Source organism: Phascolarctos cinereus, unplaced genomic scaffold (assembly GCF_003287225.1).
Source record: "Phascolarctos cinereus isolate Bilbo 61053 unplaced genomic scaffold, phaCin_HiC Scaffold_726;HRSCAF=1367, whole genome shotgun sequence".
Lineage (NCBI taxonomy): Eukaryota > Metazoa > Chordata > Mammalia > Diprotodontia > Phascolarctidae > Phascolarctos > Phascolarctos cinereus.
The window spans coordinates 348,116,987-348,134,400 of record NW_027556098.1 but is presented as its reverse complement, the minus strand read 5'-3'; the positions used below and the strand labels follow the sequence as shown (position 1 = coordinate 348,134,400).

Genomic DNA, 17,414 nt, shown 5'->3' with positions numbered 1-17,414 from the left:
CTAGTGTTTTTAATAGGAATGGGTGTTGTATTTTCAAAAGCTTTTTCTGCATCTATTGAGATGATCATGTGGTTTCTGTTGGTTGTTGTTGATATGCTCAATGATGCTGATAGTTTTCCTAATATTGAACCAACCCTGCATTCCTGGTATAAATCCTACCTGGTCATAGTGTATTATTCTTGTGATAAGTTGCTGTAATCTATTGCTAATATTTTTTTAAAATTTTTGCATCTATATTCATTAGAGAAATTGTCTATAATTTTCTTTCTCTTTTGACTCTTCCTGGTTTAGGTATCAACATATTTGTATCATAAAAAGAATTTGGTAAGACTCCTTCTTCACCTATTTTCCCAAATAGTCTATATAGTATTGGAATTAATTGTTCTTTAAATGTTTGATAGAATTCCATGTAAATGGCCCTGGAGATTTTTTCCTAGGGAGTTCATCAATGGCTTGTTCAATTTCTTTTTCTGAGATGGGGTTATTTAAGTATTTTACTTCCTCTTCGTTAATCTGGGCAATTTATATTTTTGTAAATATGTATCCATTTCACTAAGATTGTCAAATTTGTTGGCATATAGTTGGGCAAAATAATTCCTAATTATTGTTTTAATTTCCTCTTCCTTGGTGGTAGCTTCACCCTTTTCATTTTGATACTAGTAATTTGGTTTTCTTCTTTTTTTTAATTAAATTAACCAAAGGTTTATCTATTTTATTGTTTTTTCATAAAACCAGCTCTTAGTTTTATTTATTAGTTCAATAGTTTTCTTAATTTCAATTTTATTAATTTTTCCTTTGGTTTTCAGTATTTCTAATTTGGTTTAGTTGAGGATTTTTAATTTGTTCTTTTTCTAGTTTTTTAGTTGTATGCCCAATTCATTGATCTCCTCTTTTTCTATTTTATTTATGTAAGCATTTAGAGATATAAAACTTCCCCTAAGAACTGCTTTCACTGCATCCCATAAGTTTTGGTATGTTGTCTCATTATTGTCATTCTCTTGAATGAAGTTATTGATTGTTTCTATGATTTCTTGTTTGACCCATTCATTCTTTAGGATTAGATTATTTAGTTTCCAATTATTTTTTAGTCTATCTTTCCATGGCCTTTCATTACATATAATTTTTATTGCATCATGATCCAAAAAGGATGCATTTAATATTTCTGCCTTTCTGCACTGTATTGTGAGGTTTTTATGCCCCTTATTCAGTTTTAAAGCCTGTAAATCTGTGATTTGCTCCAAAAGAAGAGGTGGTTCTTTGTCATACCTATGCCCCTACTGTGTGTCTGGGGTATAAAGAGGTAAAATCAATACCAAATATAAATTCAATTCAACAAATATTTATTAATCATATATTCCATATAAGTCACTCTTCTAAGGGCTGAAAATACAAAGAAAAAAATAGGACAGTTCCTGCCCTCAAGAAGCTGTCTATTGAGAGGATATACTGCACCTATAGATGAGTAAATAAAAAGGTAATTTGAGGAAGGAGAGATCACAAAGGATAGGAGAAGATAGAGGAAGCAGATGGTGCCCAAGAATGACCTTGAAGGAAGATGAGGACTCTGATGCATAGATGGTACATTCTACTGTGGCAGATTGCTTATATGAACACACAATGGGCAAGAGATGGAATGTCAAGTTCAGGTAACAGCTAGTAGTAGTCCAGTTGGCTGGAACATGAAAGGAAAAAAAGGCTAGGATAGAATTAGTTTATTGGGGGCTTTAAATACTAAGTTAAGGGGCAGCTAGGTGGCACAGTGAATAGAGCTGTGGCCTTGGAGTCAGGAGGACCTGAGTTCAAATCCAGCCTCAGACACTTAACAGTTGCTAGCTGTGTGACCCTAAGCAAGTCACTTAACCCCAATTGCCTCACCAAAAAACAAATAAATAAATACTAAGTTAAGAAATTTTCACTTTATCCTAGAGGCCATAAGAAGCTACTGTGTGAATAGTAAAGTTGCACAGTCAGGCCCGTTCCTCAGGAATATTATTATGGCAGATGGAGTGGAGAGGAGAGACTGGAAGCAGGAAGAGCAATTAACAAGGATATTACAATGATCAGTGAGAGAGGGATGAGAGCCTACCTAAATCAAGATGATGGCTATGTAAATAGAAAGAAGGAAACAGAAGTGAAAGATGTCATGAAGTAGAATCAACAACACTTGCAAACTGATCATGAGGAATGAGGGAGAGGAAAGTGTCAAGGATGACTCTGAAGATATAAACCTGGGTGATGAGGAGGGTAGTGTTATTAAGACAAAAAGGGAAATTTGATGAGGGGAGGGAAGATGATGAGTTCCCATTGGACATGTTGAGTTTCAGGTAGAGATAATCTAGCTAGAAATATCCAGCTGGAAAAGTTATTATAGTATGCAGGATTGTAGTCTAAGAGAGAGATGAGGGCTGACTACATCATTTTGGGAGTTATTGGCATACAGAACATTTGAACCCATAGGATCTGATGCAATCACCATGAGGGAAGGGAGGGAATTGCACCACAATTGGAGGATAGGAAGTGGATGATGATTCCAAAAGACACTAGGAGGGAGTGATCAGTGAGGAGACCAAGAGATCTGTGGCAGGAAAACCTACAGAAGCAGACTATAGAGGAAAAGGGGTTGGTCAACAGTATCAAAAGCTAAAGAAAGTTCAAGACCAAAAGGGACAGAAACCAGATTCCAAGAAAGTAAGAAGAGAGTGAGGGATGAGTGAATGGAGACAATAAATATTTATAACTTCTATTCATACTCTTTTTAGGAGTTTAGAGGAAAGAGAGAGAGTGAGAGAGAGACACAGAGAGAGAAATATAGCTTGAGAGGTTGATAGAGTTGATTAAGATTTTAAGGATAGGAGATACCTGGATGTGTTTTTAGACATCAAGAAAGGAATCAGTAGTTAGAGAAAGGTTAAAGATGAGAAAAGAAAAGGAATGATAACCTCCTGGAAGAGATGGGGGAGGATGGAACAAAAGGCACCAGTAAAATGTTTAGCCTTGACAAGGAGAAAGGACACCCCTTTTTCAGTGACTAGAACAAAAAAGATGAGGGATAATGCAGAAGAACTTGGAGCGGGGAAATAATGGAGATGAGAATGCTTATGAAAGATGGCCTCAATTTTCTCTGTGTAATGAGATGTGAATAGTAGGCTCCCTATTGTGCTCTGGCTAGAACATGTCATGGAATGGTGAACCTGAACCCTGGCCACTTCCAGAGAAACATGTGGTTCAACACTGAAGGGCTTGTCATTTTGGGACAACGAAGCAAACCTTGAGTTGTTCCTTGATCTTTACACCTCATGACAGCTGAAGGAGGGAAAGGTGTGTCAAGGTTCTATTAGGGAGGATTGGCTTTTAGGTTAGGGAGAGTGACCCACTCAATGGTACTCAAAGGGACTATTTCTCTCTCTCTCTCTCTCTCTCTCTCTCTCTCTCTCTCTCTCTCTCTCTCTGTCTCTCTCTCTCTCCCTCCCTCTGTCTGCCTGTCTCTCTCTCTCTCTTCCTCTCACTCTCATTCTCTCTCTTCTTATCTGCTCATCATATCAGGACCCCTAGAGCCTCATTCTGAGCCCCTGAAAGGGGTTTCCCTTCCTTCACCTTTGAAACATGGTGACTGGTGGGAATACATGGAGGATGGTATAAGCTGTGTTGGTGAAACATCTTGGGTTGCCTTTTCTGTTTTGTTTATTCTTGAGTATAGGTATCTTAGTGGTAATCCCAGGATAGACATTTCTAGCCTTGAAGGCAGCCTTGTAAATTAAAGAGGTTAGAAGCTCCTGGGTCCTCAATCAAAGGTGGCTGTACTTTGGGAGGAATCACCAGCAACCTCACCAATACTTTTTGAAGAAGATGACCAGCAGCAGAAAGATGGGTCCAATCCATTTGGCTTGCCAGATCTGGACCTGACATTTGTTTGGACAGCACAGAGCTGAGGTGAAGGTGAAATGCTGATTAAGCAATCCCACAAAGTGCTTCATGTTTTAATGTTTTAAGCACTAGCCTCAATGAGAGACTAACAGTAGTTATGAGTTATTTTTGCTGTTTGTTTAAGTCTTGTCAATGTGCCTACCTAAGAATTTCTTTTGTGTGGAGGAAATAAATAGCAGTCCTGTACCTGATTTACATTGTATGTTGAGTACCTTTCTAGTCTTGCCTTCTGGGGAGACACTAGACATGAGACAAACCTAAGCTTTAAATGATTCTTCCTGGGACTCTAGAGTGGGAGTCAAGAGATGATCTCTGATTCTGTTGGTCAGGCTCTTCCAGCATTGTATCCCACTTATGTGCCAGAATCCAGAGCTAAAGCGGGGGGCTCTTTGGTAGAAAGGGAGGGAGTAGGAGCCCTATCCCTGATAGGGCTGGCATGGAGGGGGGATTGTTACTATTACTTCAGTAAAGAAGGAGATAAAATTGACTGCCATGAGTGAATGAGGAAAGAGATAGCACTGGAAGCTTAAAAAAAGAAGAAAATATTTAGAATAGTTAATGTGTGAAGAGAAGAATAAAATAGGGGATAGGGAGGCACAAAAGGATTGTCATGCAGTAGTGGGAGCCCAGCTAAGATGAGACAGCATGAATTTGTGATGGACCAAATGGCTTTCTTCCAATGGCTTTCAGCAGCTTAGCAGTTGGATCACAGAAAAAATCAGTGGTGGTAGTGGTGATCCAGAGTTCAGGATCAGAGGGACATGAGCAAACAGCAAAAAGACAAGAGGGCAATGGATTCAAGGGTGGAAGATAGTGCATATCCTCTGTGGGTATGATCTAGGAGCTCTCAGACCTCTCTGAGTTACATATAGGGTCAAGACTGTGAAAGAACAAAAACCGAGTCCCTGTCAGGAGACAAATTGGAGGAACTGAGCAACTGAAGATTCAGGTAAGGGCAAAGAATAGGTTTAGGAGTGAGACACAGAAGGAAGAATAAAATATTGTTTTCAGGGAGGGGCATTTCATACTTCAAGATCATAGAAGTAGAATAATTTTGGGGTGATGGGGAAAGCTAAGGTATGAGACCACCTCCTGTGTGTGGTTGAAGTGAATTGAAGATGCAGGTGATGGGAATCAGGAAGTTTGAAGAACTGGGAGGCCCCAGGCATGAAGGCAGGGTAGGAATGAAGAGGAAAATTTGAAGATGGATAACCGAGTCCTTGAGGGAGTAATGAGAGAGTATCAAAGAGTATTAAGGATCTCAAATGGGTGCTATAGATAGATGGGATGAGCCTCAAAGGAGGAGCTGTTCCTGAATGACAATAATAGAGAGAAATCTAGAAGTGACATTGAGGAGCAAGAGTATATATGTCAACTCTTTCTGGATCGAGATCCAGTGTCACCCGGTGACATAAGAGAAGGAACACCTAGCAATGGTGGAGTAGGGAGGTTATCTAGGGATATAGTATCTTCCAAATAGAGCCAGGTTTTCCTTAGCTCAAGGAGATAAAGTATGAGAGGAAAGATCTGGGGTAAAGGGGAATTTGTTAATGATACAGTGAGGGTTCCAGAGGGCATGGGTAAGGAGGAGAGCGGAAGAGGCTAGGAAGGGGGCTAGGGGTGAGGCATTGCTGTGTACGGGTACGAGCTCATGAACAGAGAAGCAAAGAAAAGCGGTTTTCACCTCAACATCAGAGGGAGTATAGGAGCAGCAGATGAAAGTTTGCTAGCTGTAAGACAGGGGAAGTTCCAGCTGATTGTGGTCTCCAACCTTCTGGGTCCCGTGATGAGTCAGCGTCGAGGCCAAATACAGGAACGTTGACTGTCTTAATTCAGCCTCCCAAAATTTTGAACTTTTATGGCTATTTCAGTCTCCACCACTGCTCTGTACTGAGGTGCCAAGATATCAGGCCAGGTACATCTTTCAGCTCTGTCTTGACTCACACACATCTGTCATGTATGCATTGAGCTCATATACCCTGAGCTGAAGAGTATCAATGAGGCTAGACAGTAGTCAGAGGAGACTTAGGGGGTCAAGAGATATCAACATCGTGAGGAGCCAGAGCAGAGGCAGGAGTTGCTGGGATGGGGAGAAGGGCTCCATTCTCATTACTGCTGCTGCCAAGAGAAAGAAGGACCAGGGACACAGAGAGAAAAGAGACACAGAGGTAAGAAGAGAGAAGATATAGAAACAAACAAAGAGAAAGATGGAGAAAGACGCACAAAGACAAAACAAGACAGGCAGGGACAGAAAGAGAAAGAGAGCCCATTACATAGAGGCACAGAGAAAAAGAGGAACAGAATGTAAGATAGAGTAAGGTAGTCAGATACAAAAAGACAGACAGAGAAGAAAACAGAGATAAGGACAGAGTGAAACAGAAGAGAGACAGAGAGAATGAGAGACCAAGTGAGGCAGAAACAAGAATGGGACATGCAGAGTTGGATTGAAAGAAAGACAGAGACAAAAACATGCCAACAAAAAGAGAAGCAGAGAGAAAAGATGGAGTAAGACATAAAGAGGGAGAGATTGACAAAATGAGGCAGAGATAGATGGAGGGAGTGAGAGGGATGGGGAAAGGATAGCAGAGATGGAGAGAGGCAGATAAAGAAGTAAAATGAGATGGAGAGGAAGACTCATTGCAAAGACAGACAGTTTGAGAGAAGGAAAGAGACAGATGCAGAGACAGTGATAGATTAAGAAAAAAAAAACCAGTGAGACAGCAGGTAAAAATAGAAAAAGTGACACTCCCAGCCTCCCTTCAAAGCCAAGGCATTTAAAATCCCTAGTTCCAGACCCCTGCCTTCACAGGGATCTGTCATCCTTCAACTGAGGGGTGGGAGATGTGTGTGCAGGCCGAGTGATCCATGGGCCTAAGGAGGGAACCATAGATTCAGTGCTGTATCTAGAAGAATCCCACAATATCCAGAGACTACCAGCTCCTTCCTTCACCCTGGTTCTAGTCTGAGTTCTACCACTAGTAGATTCAATGTGTTACCTCAGACAGTTCTGTCCCCACCTCACAGGGCCTCACTTTCCTAATCTGTTCTGAGCTGCATTTTCCTTCCCCTTGGCCTCTCCAGCCTACAAGAACACTTGAGATGAGGAAGGAGGAGGCGCTCATTAATGTCACTAGTCTGGACCCATACTGGTCTTTCCCGGGCTGGGCTGTCCCAATACCTGAAAATCCACCACTTCTTTGTGCTTGCTTTGGGCTAAGGCATTAAGAGGGAGCCAGGAAAGGAAAGTGTCATGGCCTGGGGCACCCAAAGACCTGAGCACAAATCTGGACTCCACCACTGGTTCACTGGGCAAGTTGCTACTCCATTTGGGCCTCAGTTTCCTTCTCTCTAGAAAAGAGATCTGTAATAATATTTTCCATGCACATCTCAAGGATGTGCACATCGAAGAAGTTCTGGAGGTGGAAGACTTTCATAAAATAGAAAAGGCTAGAGATGCCTGAGGTGGGATCAGAATGCAAATCCCCTTCGTAGAAAATCTCAGAACTCTTATTTCTAAAGCTTCTTAAGGTTTAAGTAAATATGCAAAAGGTTTATTTTCATTAGGTCATTTACAAGGTAGGTAATAGATTTATTATGTCGTCTTCTATGTACCCATGGTAAGTAGCAGTAGTCAGAACTTGAATCCACAGCTCTTCAGTGCCCTTTCTATTATCTATATATGTGTTTTAACCTAACTTTCTCCTGCTCCTACCAGCAACCCTCCCTTTCCTCCCCACCAGCTCCATTAGAAAAGAACTAAGATATCCAAATTTTCTATCTGCCTCAGTATTAAACATATGACTTTGTACACAGTAGATGTTTAATGACTGATGAATTAAGCAAAGTTGAATTGTATCTCTATGCCTTACTGCTACCTTGGATAGTAGCTTAACTTATCTGTGCCTCAGTTTCCTTATTTGTAAAATGAGAGGGTTGGACTAGATGGCCTCCTAGGCCCTTCTCAGATCCAAATCTATGATCCTGTGATCTTCATTTGATTAACCATCATTTATTAAATACCTGCTATTGACTGGGCCATGCATGTGCTCAGGTCTATAGAAGAGGCTGATGAAGAAAATCAAGGCCCTGCCCAGGGTTCGGTCTAGCAAGGGTGTGACAAGAGGGACATCCATGTCTATAGTGCCAGGCAGGGTATGTCCTAGGCCATAGAAGGGGCCCCAACAAAGTGCTGTGAACTGAGGGATTAGAGAGGACCTGAGGGAGTGGTAAGCAAAGAAGACTTCCAGACAAGGGGTGGCCCTTGAAGGATGGATAAGGTTTCAATAGTTGTTAGTGATAGGTAAGTGCCTTTCAAGAGGAGGAAAAGGCTTATGTGAACAGTGAGGATGTATTCAGGGGGATGGTGAATCCTGCACTTTGTTGGGGATGGGAGGAAAGTCTAGGGGAGTAGGGAAGGAAGATGGAGCTGATGCAGGAGGCTGACACCAGACTGTTTAGGCTGAGGACACTTTTAGAGGGGGGAACCAAGTGGAATAATGATAGGCTCCTCAGTGGGGAAGGGAGCTGGGCTGTAGGATGCCTATTCTGGACCTACTGATGTATAAGATGGAAGGCTGAAGAGGAGACTGATTCAGCCAGGGAGGGGAGGAGGCCTGGAATCCTGGGCAACTAGGGCCTTGTCCCGTCTGAGGGTACCTTGCTTCTGTTTCGTGTGTGTGCTGTCTATAATTATATGTGTGCCCATGACTTCCCCGGTTAGAATGTAAGCTTCCTAAGGGCAAAAGTTGTTTCGATTCTGTCTTCCTAATCCCCACACCCAGCACAGTCCCTGGCACATGCAAGGTCCTTAATAAATGCTTGTCCATTACTGGATTGATCAAGTGGAATGGGGGGTAGACAATCACGGGAGACTTTGAGGAGAAAAGAGGAACAGGATGTCAAGATTGACTGGGCATAGGAAGACAGCTGCCAAAGAGGCAGCTAGGCAGAGCAGTAGATAGAGCACTGGGTCTGGAGTCAGGAATACCTCAGTTCCAATCTGGTCTCAGAAACATATTAGCTATGCAACCTTGGGCAAATCACTTAACCTTTGTATGCCTCAATTTTCTCAGTTGTAAAATAGGGATAATGATAGCATTTACTTCACAGAGTTGTTGTGGGATCAAATGAAATAATATTCACAAGGCATTTGGCATAGTGCCTGGCACATAGTAGGTACTTAATAAATATTTATTTTCTTCTTTCTTTCCTTCCAAAGACAATGTCTTTCCTACTCAGAGAACAGGGTTCTGAGGGTCTGGGAAGTAAGTAGGGAGAAAAGAAGAGCTAATTGCCATAGGTACACAGAAAAGAAATAGAATGTCAGAGGTGAAAGGAACCTTAGAACATTGAACCTTAGAGCTGGAGGGATCCTAGAAGTGGAATGTTACAGCTAGAAGGGATCTTTGAGAACTGAGACCAACCTTCCCATTTTACAGATGGAGAAGCTGGGGCCCAGAGAAGGGAGGTCTCAAGGTCACACAGCAAGTTAGTGGCATAATGAAGATACAAATTTGGATCTCCTAAATCCCAGGCCAGGGCTCTTTCTGACACAACACTCTTCTCTCCCCCTGGGAGTTTCCCCAGATTTGTTTATTCTAGGGTAGGCACTGAGTAGATTCCATTTCACTCATCCCCAATATAAAGAAACTGAGACTTAGAAGGATCTATCCAAGGTCATACATGAACAAGAGACAGTAACTTGGCTAGAAAATAGAACTATTGGTACTCTCTTTAGCTGCCCACTGCTTATCCCGACCCGCAGGTTCCCAGGGAATAATCATTTTTCCCTTATAATGACTTATCTGGCTTATCTTACCTGAATTATTTTGTTTGCAGCGTCCTGAAGTGCACTGCTTGTCTGGAAAAGAATAACACAGTGAGAATGGAGAGAATCCTGGGTTCTCAGAGTGGGAAGCAATCTCAGAGGCTGCCTGGAGCTGATCTGTTACAACACCCTTAGCTGGTGGTCATCCTGTCTTCCCTTGCAGACTTACAGTAAAGGGAAGGATGCTCATCTATCCTGAGGCAGCCCATGCCACCTCCAGAAAGCTTTCATTGTTAGGAAGCATTTCTTTAATTTCTTAATTAAACCTGCCCCTCATCAATTTCCACTCTATTGCTCCTTGTTCTACTCTCTAGGGCCAAGCAGGACAGCTACGGGATAGGCAGCTAGTGGATAGACTGCTGGGCCTGAAATTCAGGAAGACCTGAGTTCAAATCCAGCCTCAGACACTTACTAGCTATATAACCCTGGGCAAGTCACTTGACCTGTGTCTGCCTCAGTTTCCTCAACTGTAAAATGGGGATAATGATAGCACCTACCTCCCATGGTTGTTGTTAAGATCAAATAAGATATTTGTAAGTGCCTAGAAGAGAGTAGGTACTTAACAAAATTCCTTCCTTCCTTCCCGTAGGATCCTGGGCAAGTCACTTAATATCTCTTAGCCTCAGTTTCCTTATCTATAAAATGGAGATAATAATGGCACCTACCTCCTAGGGTTATTGAGGATAAAATGAGGTCACTTGTAATGTGCTTTGCGAGCCTCAAAGTGCTATGTAAGAGCTAGCTGTTATTATCATGTCTTTCTGAAAATCCGTCCTGTGGATGTGATCTGAGCAGGCCGGAGGACAGCATGGCTTTCACGTCCCGGATTTTGGACAGCAACGCCTCTCTCTGCTCAATCTCAGACTGCATTAGCTTTGTTAGCTAACCCACCTCATTGATGATGCATGCTGATGCTGCTGTTCAGTTGTGTCTGACTCTCTTGGTGACCCCATGGTCATGGTGACCTCTGCTGTTCACAGGATTTTCTTGGCAAGGATACAGGAGTGGTTTGCCATTTCCTTCTCCAGTGGATTAAGGCAAACAGAGGGCAAGTGACTTGCCCAGGGTCACATAGCTAATAGGGGTCCAAGGCTGGATTTGAACTCAGGTCTTCCCAACTCCAGGCCCAGCGCTCTCTCTACTGAGCCACCCAGCTGCCTCCTTCATGACTCATAGTGATCATATAATTAATTAGATCTTTTTCACAGGAATTCCTGTCCCTCTATTACCTCTGAGTGATTGATTTTTTTTTTAACCCAAGTACAGGAGTTTTACTGGAGGAGAACTGTCCTGGGGACACCAAGACAGGGCCCTGCCAAGTAGAAGACTTCCAGGGGACGGGGGTAGGGCATTAAGAGACCTGAGGCTTTGGACAGAAGCCCAGACTGACACAGGTGAGGTGACCCAGACTGGAGAAAATTATCAATGTACACTATGTATACCTGGTCTGGTCAAGGCAAGGGCCGTGCCTCCCCTTCAAGCCAAGGGATCCCTAAGGCAGGGGTCATGTTTCTTCTCTCAGCCTTGGGGCTCCTGGAGGGTGAGGGCTGTATTACCTTTGATATACTCGCAGTTAAAGGTGCTGGCTTTGTCCCGGGCTTTGAGGTAGATGCGGACTGGACCTTGAGCCGGCATCGAGGCATTGACCACAAGGAAAGTCTCATAGGGAGGAATCAGCACTTCCTCCTCCCCGGGGAAGAAGGAATAGCCCTTAATAACTACCCCCTGGCAAGTCCAGATGCCAAAGAAGGTGTCTTCTCCAAACTGATGGGCAGCAGCATCCATAAGGGAAGCTGAGGCAAAGGCTCCTAGGCGAACAGTGGCCCCTGGCCCCACAGGCCGGAAGCGGACCCCATGTATGCCCCGGTAGACCTGATGGCACCTGGGCTGCTGCCCCGAGCCCAGCAGTCTCAGGGCCTCTGTGAGCAGGAAGTGAAGTGTCTTAAAAGGAAAATATCGGAGGTAATAGGCCCGGGATCTGCCAGCCTCTCTCACCGCTGCATTGAACTCTCGGTGCAGAGGGCTATTGGCAGTGTAGGCCAGGAGGGCCACGGCATGTTCGTCCCTGAAGCCCGGTGGTGGCAGCCGTCGAGAGGTAGGGGTCCCCTTTAGCTCCCAGTCCCGGCGCTCCTGCCAACGGGCAGCTGCTGATTTCCAGGCCTCAGCATAGACTGGGCTTGCGTTGAACTCAGTGCGGTTGAGGTCAGGGAGGGCTGCCTCCATGGCTGCTGCACAACCTGCATACTGATCGTCAAAGGAGGCTGGTGCCATGTCCAGGGGGGACTCTCGTGAGAAGAGGTCACGGCGGGAGACCTGGTGGCTCCAGGCCTGCAAAGGAGAAAGTATCACGTTATTTCAGCCCCAGTCCAGTCTTCACCTCCATGGCCCCAGAGCCATAACCCGTCTCCAGGACAGCTAAGGTCAAAAAGCACAACTCAAAGGGATTAGGGGCTGAGAGCATCCGACCAGAAGCTCTTGGAAGACAGGGGCGTTGTATTCTTTTCAGACTGAGGACTCCCTGAAGACAGAGACTGTGCCCCTCCCCTTAGAAGGGGGCCCACCTGAGGACAAGGGACAACTTTCTCTTCTTCTATCTCAGATGGGGACAGAGGCACACACATACCTTTGGGCTTTCCACTAGAAGAAAGGCTGCCAGCAGCAGGGACATGACCGTGTAGGCCTGCATTGTCCCTCAGTCTGTCTGTCCCTGAGAGCCCTAAGTCTGACCTGAGAGGTCAGAGCTGGGAGGACCTAGAGGGAAAGAAGAGGAAGAAAGAGAAAGAAACTGGACCTGAAAGTTCATATTTTCCCTCCTCATAGAATCATAGATTTAGATCTGGAAAGGACCATCTATGCCATCTAGTCCCACCTTTTTATTTTACAGATGAGGAAGCTGAGGTCCAGTAAGTTTAAATGATTTGACCAAGATCCTGCAGGTGGTAAATACAAGAGCCAGGATTCCAAACCAGGTCCTCTGACTCCCCAGCCCTCAGCCTTTCCATTGTACCTGACTGTCCTTCCAGCTACTGACCCATCCTCCCTCAATTCAACCATCACTGACAGCCTCAGATCCAGGAAGATCCGGGTTCAAATCCCACATCTGACACAAACAATTCCCGGTGCTCCAGGCAGCCCTCTTAGATGATAAATTGCAGAGAATACGCCAACCTGAACTGGTGAAAGGAATTTCCTTGTATAGGAGTTCCCTATGTCAAGGAAATCACACTGTCCCTATCTCTACCATCCTCAAAGTCCTTGTGCTCAATGCTGGAGATGCAGAGAGAGGAAAAAACAAAAACAAAAACCAGTCCCTGACCTGAAGAAGCTTCTAGTCTGATGAGGGCTGGGTTGTAGAATGAGAGGAGGGAGACAAAGTACTCTGAAGAAATGTAAAGAGGGAGGGGGTCAGGTCCCCCTTAGGGAGGGCTTGTGGCTCTTGAGCTAGGTCTACAGAAGGCAGAGAGGAAGAAATAAAGGAGAGCAGCTTTGAAAAGGTGAGATTAGACAGTAGCTAATGGTCTCATTTGATTGGAATGGGGAATGAGTGAAGGGAGATATTGGGAAATAAAGAACGTAAAAGCAAATTGGAACCAGAGTACAGAGATCTTTGAATAGCAGGCTGGGGAACCTGTATTTTATCCTGTAGACAGGAAGATTTCTGAGGGAGGGAGTAACACGGTTACTCTGCAGCTGGACTAGAACCATTTAGAGGGCATGAAGTTAAGTTGCATAGTGGATAGAGTGGTCGACTGGGACTCAGGAAGACCTAAGTGAAAATCCTGCTTCAGACACTTACCAGCTGTGTGACCCTGGGCAGGGCACACAATGAGTTGCTGCAGTATCAAATCAGATAATATATAACAGATTGTACATACTATATATACATATATAATATATATACACACATATATATATGCACATAATACATATATAAAACAGATTTTATATATTAAAATACTATATAAATGCTAGCTATTATTATTATTGTTGTTATCCAGGGTCCTTCCTGGATTTAGCAGTAGTCAGGTGCTTAAATAATGCTTGTTGACCTGACTGTGCTATGCCTACGAGTAAAAGTGGCACTCAAAGAGACCAAGTCTAGAAGATCAGCTCTTTTTTCAGCCTTGTCTGACTCTTTGTGACCCCATCTGGGGTTTTCTTGGCAAAGATATTAGGGTGGTTTGCCATTTCCTTCTCCAGCTTATTTTACAGATGACAGAGCTGAGGCAAACAGTGACTTCCCTAGGGTCACACAGCTAGTAAGTGTTTGAGGCCAGATTTGAACTCAGGTCTTCCTGATTCCAGGCCTGGTGCTCTACCCACTGGACAACCTAGGTGCTCTAGAAGATCAGCTACATTAGACTAGATACATACATGAGGAAGTCCATACTGGAGGTGACAGTTTTGAAAGCATTCAAGGATCATTTGACAAAAGATCTCAGGGAGTGAAAGATGCTAAAAGAATGGTAAAAGTAACAGAGGAGATTAATACCCCTCGCCCCCCAAAAAAAGATGATTAAGAAAACATTAGTAGTAACTATTGATCCATGCACCTACCATCTCAGCTTTAAGTCCTTACAAGAATGATCTATCAGAGGCATCCCTGATAAAAATATGAGATGGGAACAGGAAACTTTTCACAGATGTTTTTCTATGGTCAAACACCTACCTGGGGGCAGCTAGGTGGTGCAGGGAGTGCTTGGCCTGGAGTCAGGAAGACCTGATTTCAAATCCAGTCTCCAACATTTATGAGCTGTGTGACCTTAGGCAACTCACTTCATTTCTGTCTGCCTCAGTTTTCTCATCTGTAAAGTAGGGATGATAATAATACCTACCTCACAGGGTTGTTGTAAGGATCAAATAAGCTAATAATAAAATACTCTTAGCATAGCACCTTGGCACATAACAAGTAATCTTCTATACATATCTTAATATCTTATATTATGATTATATTATCAATTATATATGGATGACTCAATGCCTACAAAATGAAAAAAGACCTAAAAAGGAAAACCTCCATCACATTAGGTAAATCTTCTGTGGAGAACCTAAGATGAGAATGTACAAATGGGTTGCAACCTGAACCAATGGAGAGAATACTCATATTGATGAGAACATAGATCTGATCCGTTGAAATGAGAAAATACAATATCATATAAATTATTTCATCTATTCCTTACAACCCAGTGATATAGGAAATAATCTATCTATCTATCTATCTATCTATCTATCTATATATATATAATCTCTTAAGGTTTTAAAATTTTCTCATCTTGCACCTGTGAAGTAGAGAAAACAAGTGGTATTCTCTCCCACTTTACAGATGTGTAAACTGAGGCTTAGAGAATGGAAATAACTTGTCCAAGGTCACCTATCTAGTAAATTTCAGAGCTGGGATTCAAACTAAGGGCTTTTGATTTCAAACACTGGGTTCTTTTCAGCTACAGACCAGGTGGAATCCAGACATAGGGCACTTCCTCTTTGACTCCGCGCTTTTTCAATGGCTATTCCCTATTCCTGGAACATTCTCCCTTCTCATTTCTGGCTCCTACCTTCAAGGCCCAGCTAAAATCCCACCTTCTACAGGAAGCCCCTTAATGCTTGTGCCTTCCCTCTGTTGATTATCTCCCATTTATCCTGTATATAGCTTGTTTGTATGTTGTCCATTAGACATTAATTGTAAGCTTCTGGAGGGCAGGGATTGCCTTTTACCTCATTTTATATCCCCAGAGTTTAGCACAGTGCCTGGCACATAGTAGGGGCTTAATAAATGCATGTTGATCAGACACATAACACTCACTAGCTGTATGACTCTGGGCAAGTCACTTAACCCCAATTGCCTTTAAAAAAATGCATATTGATTGATTGTTGTTTCCCTCATTAGACTATGATTTTCTTGAAAGCAGGGATTATCTTTTGTCTTTCTTTGTATCTACTGTGACTAGCATAGTGCCTCGTACATAGAAGGTACTTAATAAATATTTATTGAATATTGACACCAAAATGGGAATGGTAAGCTGTACGAGTGAAGAAAAAGTTTCAGATCATGGTCCAGGATGACTTCCTTTTCTCCCTATCCTAGCAAGATATTAGGAGATTTGTATCCTAGAGTTTTCCTCTGAAACATCAATGAATCTGACTCTCACATTGTGTCATACTTGGATGGGCTCTCAGAGGATATCTAGTTAAATCCATATTTGAACAGTAATCCTTTCCTTTCCAACAAGTGGCCACCCAGCCTATGCTTAAAGGCTCCCAATGATGGGGATCCCATCGTCTTCCAAAGTGCCCCATTGCACATTTCAGAAAAAGCTGGACTTACACAAACTGATGCAAGTGAAATGAGCAGAACCAGGAAAACACTGTATACAGTATCAGCAACATCATGTGATGATCAACTATGAATGACTCAGCTTTTCTCAGCAACACAATGATCCAAGATAAGTATAAAGGACTCACAAAGGAAAATGCTATCCACATCTAGAAAAAGGACTGAGGGATTTAAATGCAGATTGAAGCATACTTTTTTCACTTACTTTGTTCTTTCTCCTGGTTTTTCCCCCTTTTGATCTGTTTCTTCTTCCACAACTATAATGAATATGGAAATATGTTTTACATGATAGTATATGTATAAACTATATCAAACTGCTTACCATTTTCAGAAGAGGGGAGGAGAGGGAGGGAGGGAGGGAGAGAGAAAAATTTGGAACTCAAAATCTTGAAAAAATGAATGCTAAAAATTTTCTTGATATATAATTGTGGGAAAAAATAAAATACTATTTAAAGCAAAAAATAAAAAATAAAAGTAAAGTGTCCCATTGCACTTTTGGATAGCTCTAATTTGTTAGCAAGAAAATTTAAGCATGATGCTCCTGAGTAGGATATCAAAAGGAAGGGAGGGGAAAGAGGGTTTATTGCCTGATGCCATATTTCTTAGTGTACATAGCTTCAAAAGTAGAAGGCCCAAGACCAGTCCTAGCCCCAGCCCTGTCCTGCCCTCCCCCCTGGCCTGGAATTCACACCCTAGGGGAGAGAACAAAGATTTGATTAACCTTGGTCCATCCCCCCTCTTCTCACAACTGTGCTGCAGTATAGACCTAGGAAGTGTCCCTTTCTGTAACCTGACTTTCCAGCCTCATTCCCCTCTTTATCCAAACTTCCTATTTTTCTGTTGTGTTAGAACCAGGAGTCATGGACAGAAGACATGGATTTTAGTCTTGGCTCCACTACTAACTTATTGGTGACTTTTAACAAGCCCCTTCCCCTTCTTTGGTCTCACATTCCTCTATAAAATGAGAGGTTTGGGATGTCTAAGATCTTGGAGATCTCTGATTCTTCTTTCTCCGTCTCTGTATCTCTCTGCATCTCTCTCTCTCTCTCTCTCTCTCTCTCTCTCTCTCTCTCTCTCTCTCTCTCTCTCTCTCTCTCTCTCTCTCTGTGTCTTTCTCTCATATTCCCCCACCCCTGTCAGCCCTGAAGAGCCTCTCCCTAGTAACTCTTCTAGCCTTCACCACCCTCCCTCTCAGTACAGAAATTTGCACCCCTTACCTGATCCCCTTCAAGGGGAGGGGAAGGCAGATACTGGGCTCCAGGGCTCCAGGCCCAGGGGGAGGAGGAGTTTTTTTATATAAGAACCCCTCTTCTCTCTTTTCTCCTCCCCTTT

The 17,414-nt window shown here is 43.1% G+C and overlaps 1 protein-coding gene across 2 annotated transcripts; it reads right to left on the bottom strand.

The window, feature by feature from the left end:
• Nucleotides 1-1,323: 1,323 nt before the first annotated feature.
• On the bottom strand, nucleotides 1,324-17,414 carry ART1 (ADP-ribosyltransferase 1). 2 transcript variants are annotated; one of them, XM_020967918.2, is made up of 6 exons: nucleotides 17,300-17,414; nucleotides 16,288-16,339; nucleotides 12,375-12,502; nucleotides 11,308-12,079; nucleotides 9,743-9,784; nucleotides 1,324-6,042 (listed from the first exon to the last, which is right to left on the bottom strand). In XM_020967918.2, exons 3-6 carry the CDS (start codon nucleotides 12,435-12,437, stop codon nucleotides 5,939-5,941), a joined length of 981 nt encoding a protein of 326 aa, XP_020823577.1. In that variant the 5' UTR covers nucleotides 12,438-12,502; nucleotides 16,288-16,339; nucleotides 17,300-17,414; the 3' UTR covers nucleotides 1,324-5,938. The 2 variants fall into 2 exon arrangements, with proteins under 2 accessions (XP_020823577.1, XP_020823579.1); XM_020967920.2 differs by having other exon boundaries at nucleotides 1,324-6,039.

Excerpts from the sequence above, each read along its gene's own strand:
- ART1 (XM_020967918.2), bottom strand. The coding sequence starts at position 12,437 with ATGCAGGCCTACACGGTCATGTCCCTGCTGCTGGCAGCCTTTCTTCTA. Across the intron at positions 12,080-12,374 it reads TTCTAGTGGAAAGCCCAAAG|GCCTGGAGCCACCAGGTCTC; the intron begins GTATGTGTGTGC and ends TCTCCTTTGCAG. Across the intron at positions 6,043-9,742 it reads CTGCAAACAAAATAATTCAG|CAGCAGTAATGAGAATGGAG; the intron begins GTAAGATAAGCC and ends TTCTCTTGGCAG.